The sequence below is a fragment of the Sardina pilchardus genome, chromosome 16 (assembly GCF_963854185.1).
Source record: "Sardina pilchardus chromosome 16, fSarPil1.1, whole genome shotgun sequence".
NCBI classification, from domain to species: domain Eukaryota; kingdom Metazoa; phylum Chordata; class Actinopteri; order Clupeiformes; family Clupeidae; genus Sardina; species Sardina pilchardus.
The window spans coordinates 19,180,268-19,194,945 of record NC_085009.1 but is presented as its reverse complement, the minus strand read 5'-3'; the positions used below and the strand labels follow the sequence as shown (position 1 = coordinate 19,194,945).

The 14,678-nt window shown below is 39.6% G+C and overlaps 1 protein-coding gene across 1 annotated transcript; it reads right to left on the bottom strand.

Moving 5' to 3' along the window:
* Positions 1-225: 225 nt before the first annotated feature.
* Positions 226-14,403, bottom strand: LOC134060574 (mucin-5AC-like). The gene is made up of 15 exons (XM_062517314.1): positions 13,267-14,403; positions 9,953-10,009; positions 8,522-9,858; positions 8,093-8,157; positions 7,830-8,008; positions 7,592-7,707; positions 7,421-7,485; positions 7,163-7,305; positions 6,328-6,890; positions 4,908-4,972; positions 4,654-4,823; positions 4,306-4,421; positions 4,145-4,206; positions 3,859-4,001; positions 226-2,842 (listed from the first exon to the last, which is right to left on the bottom strand). Exons 2-15 carry the CDS (start codon positions 9,990-9,992, stop codon positions 2,751-2,753), a joined length of 3,156 nt encoding a protein of 1,051 aa, XP_062373298.1. The 5' UTR covers positions 9,993-10,009; positions 13,267-14,403; the 3' UTR covers positions 226-2,750.
* Between the last annotated feature and the right edge of the window lie 275 nt (positions 14,404-14,678).

Genomic DNA, 14,678 nt, shown 5'->3' with positions numbered 1-14,678 from the left:
TTATTATTTTAGGCTTTGATATGAGTTCATATTTTCTGCAATTTGTGTATAAGAATGGTCTGTTTATTCTAGCCTAAAAGGTGATGCGCTGCATTATCAGTATTTGACGTCTCTTCAAAGTGATGCTTGAGTGACCAGGATGTCTCATTTCTCATATCTGTCCCTCCTTCATTCTTCCTTCGTCCTATTGTTCCTTCCTCATTTCCTTCACAAAATGATCAGAAGTCAGAAGAATTTGTTCATTTATTTACAGCAAAGGTAGGCCTAAATACATTGTTTCTTGAGTGCTAATGTTCTTCATTGTCAGTTAGTAAAGTTAAGGAACGTTAGGAAATCCTTATCAATGTGATTGGTTATCCGGGATCAATTATTTCAAGGTCATGCCCATCACCATGCACCATAATGTTGGTTAACTCACAGTCATGAGTCCCCAGGAATGCTCATTCTAATTTCTAATATATAGATTTGTCTGATACCCTCCCCAAAAAATCAATCAATAAATAAATATGTATTAACACAAATTAAAGTGTAAGTAATCTGTTAAATAAAGTATAATGCGCAAATATGCAAGTAAGCCAAAAATGTGTTTGTGCTACTAAAAAAGCTGTAAGCCACCTTATCATAGTTTGATCTTGCTAAATGCAGAATGAACACGCTTAGCATTATTGAAATGAACAAAAGTTAGAAAGAATAAAGCTAGTCCTATCATTCACTGTTCTATTGCAATATGTTAGCTAGCATGATAACATTCATCCTTGACAACTTATTTTCCGATACGTAAACATAAGTGCAAGAATCTAAAATTTTAGCTACTTGACACAAAGCCATCAATCATTGAAATAGTTAATCGCTAAAATATACCCATCATCACCAACATTAGATAGCACCTCCGGGGTGCTTGAGATTGAGATGCTCATGCATCACTATTGTGGCGTGAAATGATTGCATTACGGAGTCTCAATTCAACCTGTTCTGGCCTGGCCTTCATTTCATCCTCCTTTCACTCTGTTGCGTTTTTTTAAAACGGATAGTTCCGGTCCTTGATTATGATTGGCTGAATATGCCGTTGTATATAGGATGATAAACACACACCTTGACTGCATTTCGTTCTAGTAATGCGCTAGCACAAAACTAGCACAAAAGTTTGAAAAAGAGTGGCTGCGTCTCGTTGTTGCATGGCAACCATTCATATGGAGGGAATATATTTCTTGGCAAAATACAGCTTCTGTCATCTGTTATCAGGGATTTTCGAAATTTCGGAAGTACTTTTTCAACCGTGTGTGCCTAATATAACACAAGAGAATTTGAATTTCATTGCGAAATTTGCTATAGAAGATTGTTGAAGACCAGTAACCACTCGGTGAGCTGCACATTTTTAAATACCATACCATGCAGAGCTCTATTCTAAAGCTGCCAAATTCCAGAAACAGGCTCAATCATCGAAATTTCGGTGTCTAACACTCGTTTTCATGCTAGGCAATACAGAAAACGGGCTTAAAGTGTAAAATACCGAACTATTCCTTTAAGACATTATTGAACATTTGCATGGGCTTGCCAAAGACCTTATTATCATTGTCCTTTCAGGTTGCCTATAATAATACGATGTGTAAACAGTCAACTCTGCATCAACAATTTTTCATAATTGAAAAACACACACACACAAAGGCTAGATGTGCAAGGCTGGAATTTGCATACCGACATCGGTGGAAAGTTCTCCATAATGGCAGAATCCCTTGTAATCATCGTGTCCCTGTTTATGCAAAATCTGTTTTTAGCTGCCGGATGGTCTCGGTTGATTTCGCCCTTCTGGGGGCTTCAAGCAATATTATGACCCTCCTGGATCACAGGGAAATACCTGGACTCTAACTGTATTGGTAAAGTGATAACTGATAATCTGTTGATCTGTTTGGTTGATGTTGACCACAACCACAATTCATGTATCTCTTCTTATATACCTTGAAACTACCCTGCTATAACTGATAAACAACTTGGTAATTAATTGAGGTCAGTTTCTTAATTTTATGCAGTGAGATTAATCATAGTATCTTGCAATATTTACCACTGCTTCACAGTTCTGTCCTAATGTTCTAGACACAATTAAACTTTTCCTTGGCCAAACACAATTATTCCTGAGGTGCATCTTTTGCCAGGCTTACAGAGGGAACGTTCTGTAGATCCCCAAACTATTCACAAAGTAAATTTTAATGAAATTATAACAACATTATTATTGTTATTATTATTATTATTATTATTATTATTATTATTATTATTATTATTATTATTATTGTTGTTGTTGTTATTGTTAGTATTATTATTATTAATAATAATAATAAACTAATCAAAACATTTAACAAAACACATTCTCTGTATGGACTACAAGAAGGAATGAGTCACAAAGTGTTAATTGTGCAATAGTTTGTCAAGTGCTTGCTTTACATAGTCAAATAATTGTAGATTACACATTAAAAAACAGTTACTTAATCACATTTCTTGGCCATTTAGAATGTACAGTAAGTATGATAGTATACATGTAAACATTGTATTACATTATATATGAAAATATATTAAATAGTGTAATACTATACATGTTCAGAAAATGTCAACATTTCAAGGTAAGTGGGATATGAGATAAATAGTTTTCTACCCTAATAGTGATGGGATGAGATAGTGCCAGAGAAGGTGAAAAACTTCCACTTCATGATGACAGTAGGTTCTCTGTGAACAAGTTTAAAAGTGAGAGATCTCTGGGTCTACCAGGGTTGAGCCACAAGGAGCGATATGAGGGTGAGTCCACAGGCACTCAGGAGGTTAACACTGCTGCTGACTTCACCAGCTGACAACGCTGTGTGTGTGTGTGTGTGTGTGTGTGTGTGTGTGTGTGTGTGTGTGTGTGTGTGTGTGTGTGTGTGTGTGTGTGTGTGTGTGTGTGTGTGTGTGATGAGGAGAGATGGCAAAAAGACAAAATCAAGAGTTAACATCGGCTCATGCTTAAACCCAAATAGTCAATAGTTGAACAAAAAGCATCTGCTAAACACAGAAAATGCTAATAGCCAACCTTGCTACTTACATTTGGATATATAACCAGTTATGCATGATATATATGATATTGTTTATGCATGATCTATTTAGGTATGGTGTTTATTATTGATTGCAGTAATTTCCTGTGTATAAGCCACATTGTGTAGAAGCTACAGGGCAGTGCTTTATGCTAAGTTAAAAGACACAAAACCATATTAATACCATATTAACTGTCCCCGTGTATCAACCTCATAGCGGAAGAATTTTAGCAAAATCAATATATAAGCTGCGGCTAATAGTCAAGGAAATTATGGTAGGTTTATAGGTATGTTGTTGCATTATGTGTGATGCTGAATTCCACATTGTTTTTGTCATTCTGTGTTTAATGTTTTGCAAGGTGTTTGGCATCTCCTAAATATAAATAAAATACACTAAGTGTGAAATTAGCCCACCATGTATTGGGGCTAATTACCTATTAAGAAGAGTAGCTGTGTGCACATCCCACCTTGCAGGTGCAGGACAAATGGAGAGTAACTATGGAATGAATGTAATGTCCGCAACACTTTAAATTGCTAAATTGCTCCCGGTTTAATGAAAGAATGCAACGTTTCGACTCTACTGGGTCTTCATCAGGCAAAATGCCTGATTTTTGCCTGATGAAGACCTAGTAGGGTTGAAACGTTGCATTCTTTCATTAAACCGGGAGCAATTTGTCAGTGTTGCAGCTAATTACCTATTACCTGACTATTTTACCAAACCTTACCTAACCTTAACCATCCATGTAAGTCACGAATGCTAACCCCAAAACTTAGTAACACATAGAGTATATCATATACAAACCTGTGCCATTGATGGAGATGATGGTAAATGACACCTTTCCACTCCGCGCAGCTCTAGTCAATGTGGCAATAATCTGTGTGTCATCGGGGATTGCGCCATCGGCAGTCACAGTAAGGTTTGTTGAATGAATAATTGAACCATTGCTGGTGAAGGGGAAAAGTGGCAATAGCCAAATTGAATTATTTTGTCAAATGATAAGCCAGATGGCAATGTCCATGTTTCCCAGTACAAAGAAATGGCAGTACAAATATTTTTTTTTCACACATGATGCTGTTTGTTTAATCACCTGAAGCTTGTTGGCGTGAGGCTTATGAAATCTTGGAAATCTTCAAGGAAAAACGGTTCAAGCTAGATAGATAATAAACAAAAGAGGGAAAACTTGAGTAAAGTTACAGTGTTTTCACAGACAGCCGTTGGCGGACATTCATTAAGTGTAGACAGCTGTACCTCTGTTTTGATGAGTGTGGATCTGGCACGGAAGGCATTGGAAGTGGTGTCAGAAAGAATAGCAGTAAAAGTGTCATCAGTGCGGAATTGGGGAATGGTTGATGAGATGGGGGCACCTAGAAAAAGTTACACATGTTAACAAACAGGCAGCCATATTGTAGTCATACAGACCCATTCACAGTTCACGTCACAGAAAAGGTGTGCGCATGTCGGGTGTTGAAAAGTTTCAATCCCATGTTCAACATACAAATAGTTATTTGTGAAGAAGTACAAAAAACTTGTCTTATTCATTCATACTGTAGTTATAGCACCACTGTTCTTAATCTTGTAGCATAAGCATTTCCATACTTGTAACAACAATGGAATTAGGATCCACAGGCAGCTCAAAGCCTGAATTCACTGCGGTAACCAGGGTTTGAACCACATCGTCACTTTGAGGAAGAGGTTCTGTTGAATCAGCATTGAACACAAGCTGAATATCTGTCTCAACATTGTCCATTCGGTTACGAGAAGACAGCCTGTAATTAAGTCAAAGCATTCGTCTTAGTCTCATTTAGGACATTGCATTTTCACTGCAATAATGTTGGGTGAGAGGTACTTACCTGAACGCTGTAACAATAGTCCGCACAAACAATGTACCGTAACGTGCATTATAGATCACATCACACTGTTAAAAAAGACAAAGGAGATTAACAGATCATTTTATCCAAAATGATGTGTGGAGATAAAAGCTATAGTTATTCTTATTATATATAATTAACTGAGTGACTTATTTGATTGCTATTCTCATTTCACTGTTTTTTTTCTCATTAGCTTAGGGCTTAAAAATATTGTTTTATTGATAATATTGCTATTCTCCCTATTTTGTAATTGTTCACTGTTAATTTAATTTGTATTGTTATTTATTTGTATGTCACTTTAGACAAATGTGTCTGCTAAATAACCATAACCATAACCATAACCAAAAGCAGGGTCGATGGCTTACCAGGCTGTAACACTTACCTCTGGTCCACCACAGCCAATTTGCATTATTTTGTTTGATTTTTTTTACATTCTATAACTTTTATCCAGGTACTGTCTATACTTGGTAATCTACACTCTGCCCTTGTTTTTTATGAGCTGCCACCAGCTGTCAAATTCTTTGTATGGGTCAGCATCCTTCACCGTTAAAGTTACTTAGGGTGACCAGATTTGAGTTTGCAAAAAAGAGGACACTTCAGCGGGTGGGGGGGGTTTGGGTATTTGGGTCTTTGGGTCACATAGGCTATGCACCTATGAACACGTGCATTCATACAATTGTGTCAACATACATGGTGATATATGATAATGAGCTTTATTGGCCGGCCCAACACTAACAGAAAAACACTGCCTCAAAAGGCTATTTTGTAGTTGAAAGTTTTAAATGTGCAAAAACAAACTATACATGTGTAGGCTATACAATGTAAAGTATAGTCACAACAATGGTAAAACAAAAATAATCAAAAATAAAACCTAATTGCAAAAAATGAGACATTTTTAAAATTGAAAAGTTGTCCAATGGCTGATACTTTTCAGTCCTCCTAAACTGCCTGCTTTGCATTGATCTCGACCGAGACGAAAACATGGAAATTACGTTTCAATTCCTCAGTGAACTTGCACTTGCGTTTCGGCATGGCTGAAGATGCCGGATAGTTTTGCGCGTTGCCAGTGGTAAACAAGGAAGTGTGCGCTGATGAGGTGAATAACCAATTAAATGTTTAGGCCGAGAATATCGACCAATGACGGTAGCTCTAAGGTCAGGCTCTACACTTCAACTCAATGCAAAGCGAACTGTAGGGGGAGGGCGTGATTAGCCTATGTGAATGAAAGAGAGAGCAATGCAAATTCGGTGAAAACACGTTAGGCTAGAATAACAAAATCCCGGACAATTCTGAAATTCCGCCCGGGACACATTTTTAGGTTTCAAAAAGAGGACATGTCCGGGCAAAAGAGGACGTCTGGTCACCCTAAGTTACTGCTTTCACTAATTGTAGGAGTACTTACTGGATTTTGAACAGCTAGTGCTTGCTGTTGGAACTCTGGGCTTTGGGAGTTGGTAAGAGCTTCCGTAAATACGATGACAATAACAGCCCGCAATTCAATAATAGGAGCCGGACGAGTTGTAGTTGTGGTAATTGTAGTGGCTGTGGTGGTTGAAGTAGTAGGGGCTTGGGTTGTTGTGATTGTTGTAGGCGTAGTAGTTGTTGTTGTAGGGGCTTGGGTTGTCGTTGTAGGGGCTTGGGTTGTTGTTGTAGGGCCTTGGGTAGTTGTAGTAGGGGCTTGGGTTGTTATAGTTGTGGTAGGAGATGTGGTTGTATTAGTTGTATTAGTGGTGGCAGGTGAAGAAGTTGTGTTTGTGGCTGCTTCTGTTGTTCCATTTGTGGTTGATTGTGTCGTTCCATTTGTGGTCGATTGTGTCGTTCCATTTGTGGTTGATTGTGTCGTTCCATTTGTGGTCGATTGTGTTGTTCCATTTGTGGTTGATTGTGTTGTTCCATTTGTGGTTGACTGTGTTACTTGAGTTGTGTTTGATTGTGGTGGTCCAGTTGTGGTTAATGGTGGTACATCTGTTGTTAATTGCATGAAAAGATGCACATTGAAACACTTGAACTTACATCACCAATTACAGTGGAAAATGTAACCAATTTAGTGTTAATATGCTATTTGTATACAATGTCAACTATGGTTCATTTCGGTTAGTCCTCTGAATATAATATATGACTTTGCTCATTACATAGAATTGGTTTTAGTTTTGCTGTTAAGGCCACATATTGATTTCTTTTCCACTCCATAAGACTGTCCCTGTATGCAATGTAAATATAGACTCAAACATTCTTACCTGTGCCATTGATGGAGATAATGGTAAATGACAATGCTCCACTCCTTTCAGCTCTAATCAAAGTAGCTATTATCTCCGTATCACTGGGGAATGTGGCATTGTCAGTCAGAGTAATGTCCGTCGAGTGGATGATTGAGCCATTGCTAGTAAAGTGAAAAAGTAGCAACGTAGCAAGATGAAATATTACTCTGGCATATTAATTGACAAATAAAGCAGTCTGCAGGCACAAACAAACACAGTATGTAGATTGTGGATTACCTGAAGTTTCTTGGTGTGAGGCTGATGAAATCTGGTTGGAAGTCTTCAGTGAAAAAGGGCTCAAGCTAAGTAGGTAACAAATAGCAGACACAAAATGACAGAAAACAAGTGAAAAAAGGCCAAAAGTGTCACAGACGTCAGCCAAAATAAATTAACTGTAGGCAGCTATACCTCTCTTTTGATGAGTGAAGATCTGTTCTGGAAGGCAGCGGAACTGGAGTTGGCAAGATCAGCAGTAAATGTTTCACTGGTGCGGAATTGAGGAATGGCCGTTGAGCGAGGTGCACCTGAAAGAGTTATGAAGACATACAAATGGTTATTTGTGAAGAAGTACACTACACCAGTCATATTATACTTCGTTGTTATAGGCACCGCTGTTATTAATCTTGCAGCATAAGCTTTTCCGTACTTGTAACAATAACGGAACTAGTATCCACAGGCAGATCAAAGCCTGAATTGGGGTCTTCCACTGCGGCAACCAAGGTATCAACCACATCGTCACTTTGAGGAAGGGGTTCTGTTGACTCCGCATTGAAGACAAGTTCAACATCTGTCTCGACGTTGTCCATTCGGTTACGAGTTGACAGCCTGTAATAAAGTCAAAGTATTGGCCTGAATCTCATGAATTTTATTGATTTCTCAGTGCGATTATTTTGGGTGAGAGGGGCTTACCTGAACGCTATGACAATAGTCTGCACAAACAATGCACCATAACGTGCTCTGTAGATCACATCACACTGTTAAAAAAGACAGAAACATAAGAGATTTTTAAAGGATGTTTTTGTTTAAAGGAATACGCCACCCAAAAATGAAATTAAGCCAGTCTCGGTCACCCCCAGAGTTAGAACAGTGAAAAAAAAACGGCTAAAATCCGTCCGGGCATTGTCCTGCTTTGGGAGCTGCGTTTTTAGCTTTAGCTTAGCACAGTTGCTGTAAATGAAGGGTGTCAGTCCAAAAAAAGTACTAGTATGTACTATGTACTCAGTAATGTGCACTCTACCTTGTTATTATGAGCCACCAATGGTTGTCAGATTTATGATGTATGGGTTAGCATCTTTCACCACTAAAGTTACTGCTTTTATGAATTGTGGGAGTACTTACTGCGCTTTCAACCTGTAATGCCTCCTGCCGGAACTCTGGGCTCTCAGGGTTGTTAAGAGCTGGCGTAAATACTATGGCAATAACAGCCCGAAATACAATAATAGCCGGAGCCGGTTGAGGTATAGGTGTTGTAGTGGCTATAGTAGTTGTTGATTGTGTCACTTCAGTCGTGTTGGATTGTACTGCTTCAGTTGTGGTTGATTCTGTCGTTCCAGTTGCGTTTGATTGTGTTACTCCAGATGTAGTTGTTTGGGTTATTCCAGGTGTATCTGCTTGTGTTACTCTAGTTGTAGCTTCTTGTGTTCCTGCGGTTGTAGCTTGTTGTGTTACTCCAGTTGTAGTTGCTTGTGTTGTGCCATCTGTGGGTGCTTCTGTTGCCCCAGTTTCAGCTGCTTGTGTTGCCCCGTCTGCTTGCGTGGATGTTGAACCATCAATGGTTGCTTGTGTTCCCCCAGTTTCAGATGCTTGTGTTGCCTCGTCTGCTTGTGTTGGTGTTGCCCTGTCTGCTTGCGTGGATGTTGAACCATCAATGGTTGCTTGTGTTGCCCCAGTTTCAGCTTCTTGTGTTGCCCCATCCATGGTTGTTTGTGTTGCCCCAGTTTCAGCTTCTTGTGTTGTCCCGTCCATGGTTGTTTGTGTTGCCCCAGTTTCAGCTTCTTGTGTTGCCCCATCCATGGTTGCTTGTGTTACGCCAGTTTCATCTGCTTGTGTTGCCCCGTCCATGGTCGCTTGTGTTGCCCCGTCCATGGTTGCTTGTGTTACGCCAGTTTCAGCTGATTGTGTTGCCCCGTCCATGGTTGCTTGTGTCGCCCCGTTCATGGTTGCTTGTGTTACGCCAGTTTCAGCTGATTGTGTTGCCCCGTCCATGGTTGCTTGTGTTGCCCCGTCCATGGTCGCTTGTGTTACGCCAGTTTCAGCTGATTGTGTTGCCCCGTCCATGGTGGCTTGTGTTCCCCCAGTTTCAGCTGCTTGTGTTGCACCGTCCATGGTTGCTTGTGTTACGCCAGTTTCAGCTGCTTGTGTTGCACCATCCATGGTTGCTTGTGTTACGCCAGTTTCAGCTGCTTGTGTTGCCCCGTCCTTGGTTGCTTGTGTCGCCCCGTCCATGGTCGCTTGTGTTGCCCCGTCCATGGTTGCTTGTGTTACGCCAGTTTCAGCTGCTTGTGTTGCCCCGTCCATGGTCGCTTGTGTTTCCCCAGTTTCAGCTGCTTGTGTTGCCCCGTCCATGGTCGCTTGTGTTTCCCCAGTTTCAGCTGCTTGTGTTGTCCCGTCCATGGCTGTTTGTGTCATCCCAGTTTCAGCAGTATTTGTTGTTTGTGCCTTTGTATAATGTGATGCTGAGAAATATGACAGTCAAATTTAACATATCAGCATGTACTATAATATTCTAAAGCAAATAAGAACCAGTGCAACTCACAAAGGGCAACTCACCAAGTATCACCACAAACACAATAGCTGCCTTTGGCCACATTTTTCCTTTTGAAGGATCTGTGAAAAAAAAGATACAAGTCTACTTAATATTTTATCCCAATATGCCATACATCACCACCATACACACAAACACATATCTAAACAGGTGTTATTTGTCTAAGTTTGCTATGTCAAGACTTATTATTCGATAATCATCACATTTTCCAATAATAATTGTTCAATGTTTTTGCATGACCAATCAGCCTTTTTCCAAGTAAGCAGCAAATACAGTAGTACATGGTACACTTGTCAAGATTTCAACTTTAAAGTGCTGCTAACATTCAGTCCACTCAGTGAGACCAGGAAACTTCCCCATCTTGTCAAAAATATTTCACAGGCTATGACACATTATTTTAGCCTGGCAACACCCATTTAGATCTCCTTCTTAGAGATATTCTAGTCTGGAACACCATAGTTAACTAACGTTTCCATCAATCAGCTGATTTCCTGCCCAATCAGCAATGAGCAGGGATGATGGTATAGTTTCCAAAAGATAGGCCCACAGACAATGTTTCCTGACTTTCATACCGTTTTGTGTCAGTTTATACAGTTTTGGCGAAGTAGGAAGTAACATTAAGATTCCCTTAATAACGTGATTGGTTTGGCTGGACCAATGATTTCAAAGTTATGCCTATTGTGATGTGATCGTGAAGGACCGGGGTGTGTTATACACCCTTCTCAAAAGTCCTCGATATCTAGTTTAGCAGTAAGATTATCAATGTGATCAGTATCAATGCATGCCTCTTTCACGGACATAGGCCAAAGGTTACTCTAACAGCTGATTCAAATGCTTCCTCAATGGGTTTTTTTCCCGACATTCGGGTGGAGTGTACTGCCAATTCTATGGCATAAATGTGTTGAGACAGTGGAGTGGAGGCAAAAAAGGTGCTATGCAACCACAATTCACTTGGGAAAGGATGACGTAAGCCCATGTAAAGTGAATAAGTTGTTTGCTTATGCCCAAAGCTGTGCAACTAAATACATCCTAACAACATAACACCAATTGCATCATTTCTAGCATGAAAAGTCAAGATCCTTGACCTCTGTAGATCCTTGTCTCACCCCTAACATAACCACAACATTATACAATGCTAAAGTGAAACCAAATTCCTGAATCTGCATTCTGGGCCAGATACTAATGATCCTGTGGGAGGACAAAGATATGATATCAAAATGATGTCATGATATGATGTAATTTTGAGGCATTATTTTGAATATTGATACTGTAATGTCTATGTGTAACTATCAACTGGAACAGAATATAATGCCTTTTTGTCATTACATTGAGCACAATGAAATTGGAGAGCTACTATAAGCTACATCATTGCAAGCAATGGTCTATACAATAAAAACTCATCTCGCACATCATACATTGCAAACACAGACACACATCAACGGACGGGAATCGAACCTGCAACCCTCTGGTTACAAGCTCGAAGCCCTAAGCAGTAGACCACGGCTGCCCAAATGCTTCGAGTTATAGGGCCTGGAAGTGATTTACAAATCACTTGTAAATGAGTGTCGAATGATATTTTGATATTTTTGCATTGGTCATTGCTCAGAAATATCAGACGTCTGAGTGTTGGGTTGTTCTATTAAATTCAGTTGTTTTTTTGTAGCAATTTCGGAAATGTATAATTATATTATTTGTAACTGCACCTGGACATTTGTTGGTAACCCTGATAAAGTAGAGAAATAGAGGTATAGGGTATAAGGTATCTTATTTTCACCAAAAAAGAGAATGAGCAAGTGAATGATAAATGAATGTTTTTCATTTATATTCAACTTGTTCATAATTTCCTGAATTATCCAACAGATCAGTGCTGTTTCGTTTACAACATTGTTTACTGAGCACAAAACCAAGTTTCTGCCATGGTCATCTTGCTTTCCTGATGTGAACCCCATAGAAAACCAGAGTGGCAAGTTTAAGTGGAGAATGCAGAAAAGAGGAAATACTGTAGTATTCTGTTGATCCAGAGATATTCTGTAAAAAGGAATGTTCTAGAATGCCCTGCTACTGCCAGACGAATGCCAGACTAATAGCTGTTTTTTTTGTTTGTTTTTTTGAAGCTTAATAAGGATTAAATGCAGGGGTCTCAATAATTGTGCCAGGGGTCCCAATATTTGTTTTTTTTTCTTCTCAGAATAAGTTGCTTCCCCTCAATGTTAGATTTGTCATCAGTGTTTCCATTGTGAAAACAATGACTTAAAGTTCTTTAACGCAGTCTGAGTGCTCAAGAACTGTCAAGAAGTAATTATTGATCTCCTGTTTCATTAAGGTATGAAAATATGGTGGGTCTTGATCGGTCATCGTTGAATTATCCAGCAGGTCAGTGCTATTTTGTTTAGAACATTGTTTGCTGAACACAAAACCAATTTTCTGCCCTAGTCATCTTTCTTTCCTGATGTGAACCCCATAGAAAACCAGTGCAGCGAGTTTAAGTGGAGAATGCTGAAAACAGGGCCTAGTAATCTGATGACGATCCAGTGATAATCTGTAAAAAAAGGAATGTTCTATAATACCCTGCTTTGAATTATACAATGTTATGATATGTTTAAGGAGAAGACTAATTGCTTCTTTTATTCCAGCTTGTTATGGATTTTATGCAGTGGTCCCAGTTATTGTTTCTCATGTATTTTTTCATTAAGGTATGAAAATATGGTGGGTCATGATTGAATTATCCAGCAGGTCAGTGCTGTTTTTATTTACAATATAGTTTACTAGACGCAAAACCAAGTTTCTGCCATGGTCATCTTGCTTTCCTGATGTGAACCCCGTAGAAAACCAGTCCAGTGAGTATAAGTGGAGAATGCAGAAAACAGAACCTTGTAATCCCATAACGATCCAGAGATATTCTGTAAAAAGGAATGCTCTATCATATCTTGCTTTGAATTATAGTATTCCATCTTGATACGGATTGTATCCAGGGATCCCAGTAATGGTGCCTCATGTCTTTTTTCTTCTCAGAAGTTAGCCTTCCATTGATTTGTCGTCAGTGTTTCTATTGATGACAATAGTTTGAACTACTTTTTCCTCATACATGTGGGTGCTAATAGCCATGTGGCATAGTTCATTTGGTTCTTCTAGTTCCCCTAGTTCCCCTAGTTCCCCTTTATAGTCCCATTTAAGAGGATGGGCACAATACAAATAAAAAAGGCTAGGTCATTCTATATGATACCTTTTCATTGAAATGTGAATTCTTCTGCAACAAATTCTGAAATGGAAATAAATAAAACGGTATACAGTCAAGCCACTGCCACAGGCCCTCACTCACCCAATCTCTATGCAGTTGGTAAATGCTGAAGAAACACTCAGAAGAAACTTTTTTTGTAATGTAATATCCTTCAGAATTGAGCACAGTTGAGAGGTCTGAGAAGTCTGATCATGATGCTTCATTTATATATATCTCTAGGGTAGGTGACCGTGTGGATTTTGGGTTGTCCTTTTGGGCAACATCAGATCGTCAAGATCAGATAAATCATTTGCAAACGTGTTTCTCGCATTCCTTAGCTGCAGGACCACAGGACACACACATACACACACGCACACGCACACGCACACGCACACACACACACACACACACACACACACACACACACACACACACACATACACACATACACACACACACACACACACACACATAAGGAGATGATGGCAAAAACCCTGACAGATATCAAGATAAAAAAAAAACAAGGTCTGCATACTCAACTACGTAGATGGCATACGGTGATGACAAAAACAGATAAACAGTTCTTTCCCACAAGCCATACAGGCACTTTCACATGTTCAAAAAAGTTCCTGATTTCATGATTCTGGCTTGAGGTGCCCCCTGAAGTGTGGGGTTTCCCAGTCAGCAGTTGTCCGGATCAAATGTGGCCCAGGAGGAAAAGTAGTGACAGGGTCATGGGAGGTCAAGGTTCACTCATTGATGCACATGGGGAGCGCAGGCTTAGCCTGGCTCCACCTTCCTACGGACTTCCGTTCAGTTTTCTTTCACTTCATACGTAGTCTGGATCTGCGGTATATTCGCAGGTTTTCTCAAGACAAAAATGTGCAGGTCCAATCATTGAACAGAGGGAGTAGCTGAGAACGATGATGTTGAGGTCGTGCGCTAGTTTGAGCATGTCACGTCACGACCAAATGTTAGAAACTGGTTATGGCAGATCTGAGTGGCTCTGGGCAGATCCAATAGTTTTAAACATTAACAGAGAATCCGCATTCAAGGAAGTTCAGGCTTGGAAATGGAAGTGGACAGACTCTCTGTACATTATGAATGTGCGAGAGTATGGTAGGAGCAGGCTAGCAAAGGCTGGCATGTGTGGTCAGATCCAACACACAAGTTGCTCAAATTGCTGAGAAAGGTAATGTTGAATGTGAACGGTGTCTGAACCAGTGCTGCTACTGGCAATTCAGAACTGCACAAACATGTAATGACAAGATGCCGCTAGCTATTTTTCTGTTTGCAATGAAAAAAATGAAACATTAGGCAGCCTGGCAGCCACCTAGTTATCCGATTGGAATGTGTTTCAATCAGCATGTCTCGTGCTTCGTGTAAATGTTTAGTTTAATGGTGATTGAAAGAACCTGAAAAGTATCACTCTATGTAACATGCTGTTGGTGCGTATTGACATTGTAAACATTCTATAGGGAGATTAAAACACATTTAGCAGTAAAGCTATTTAT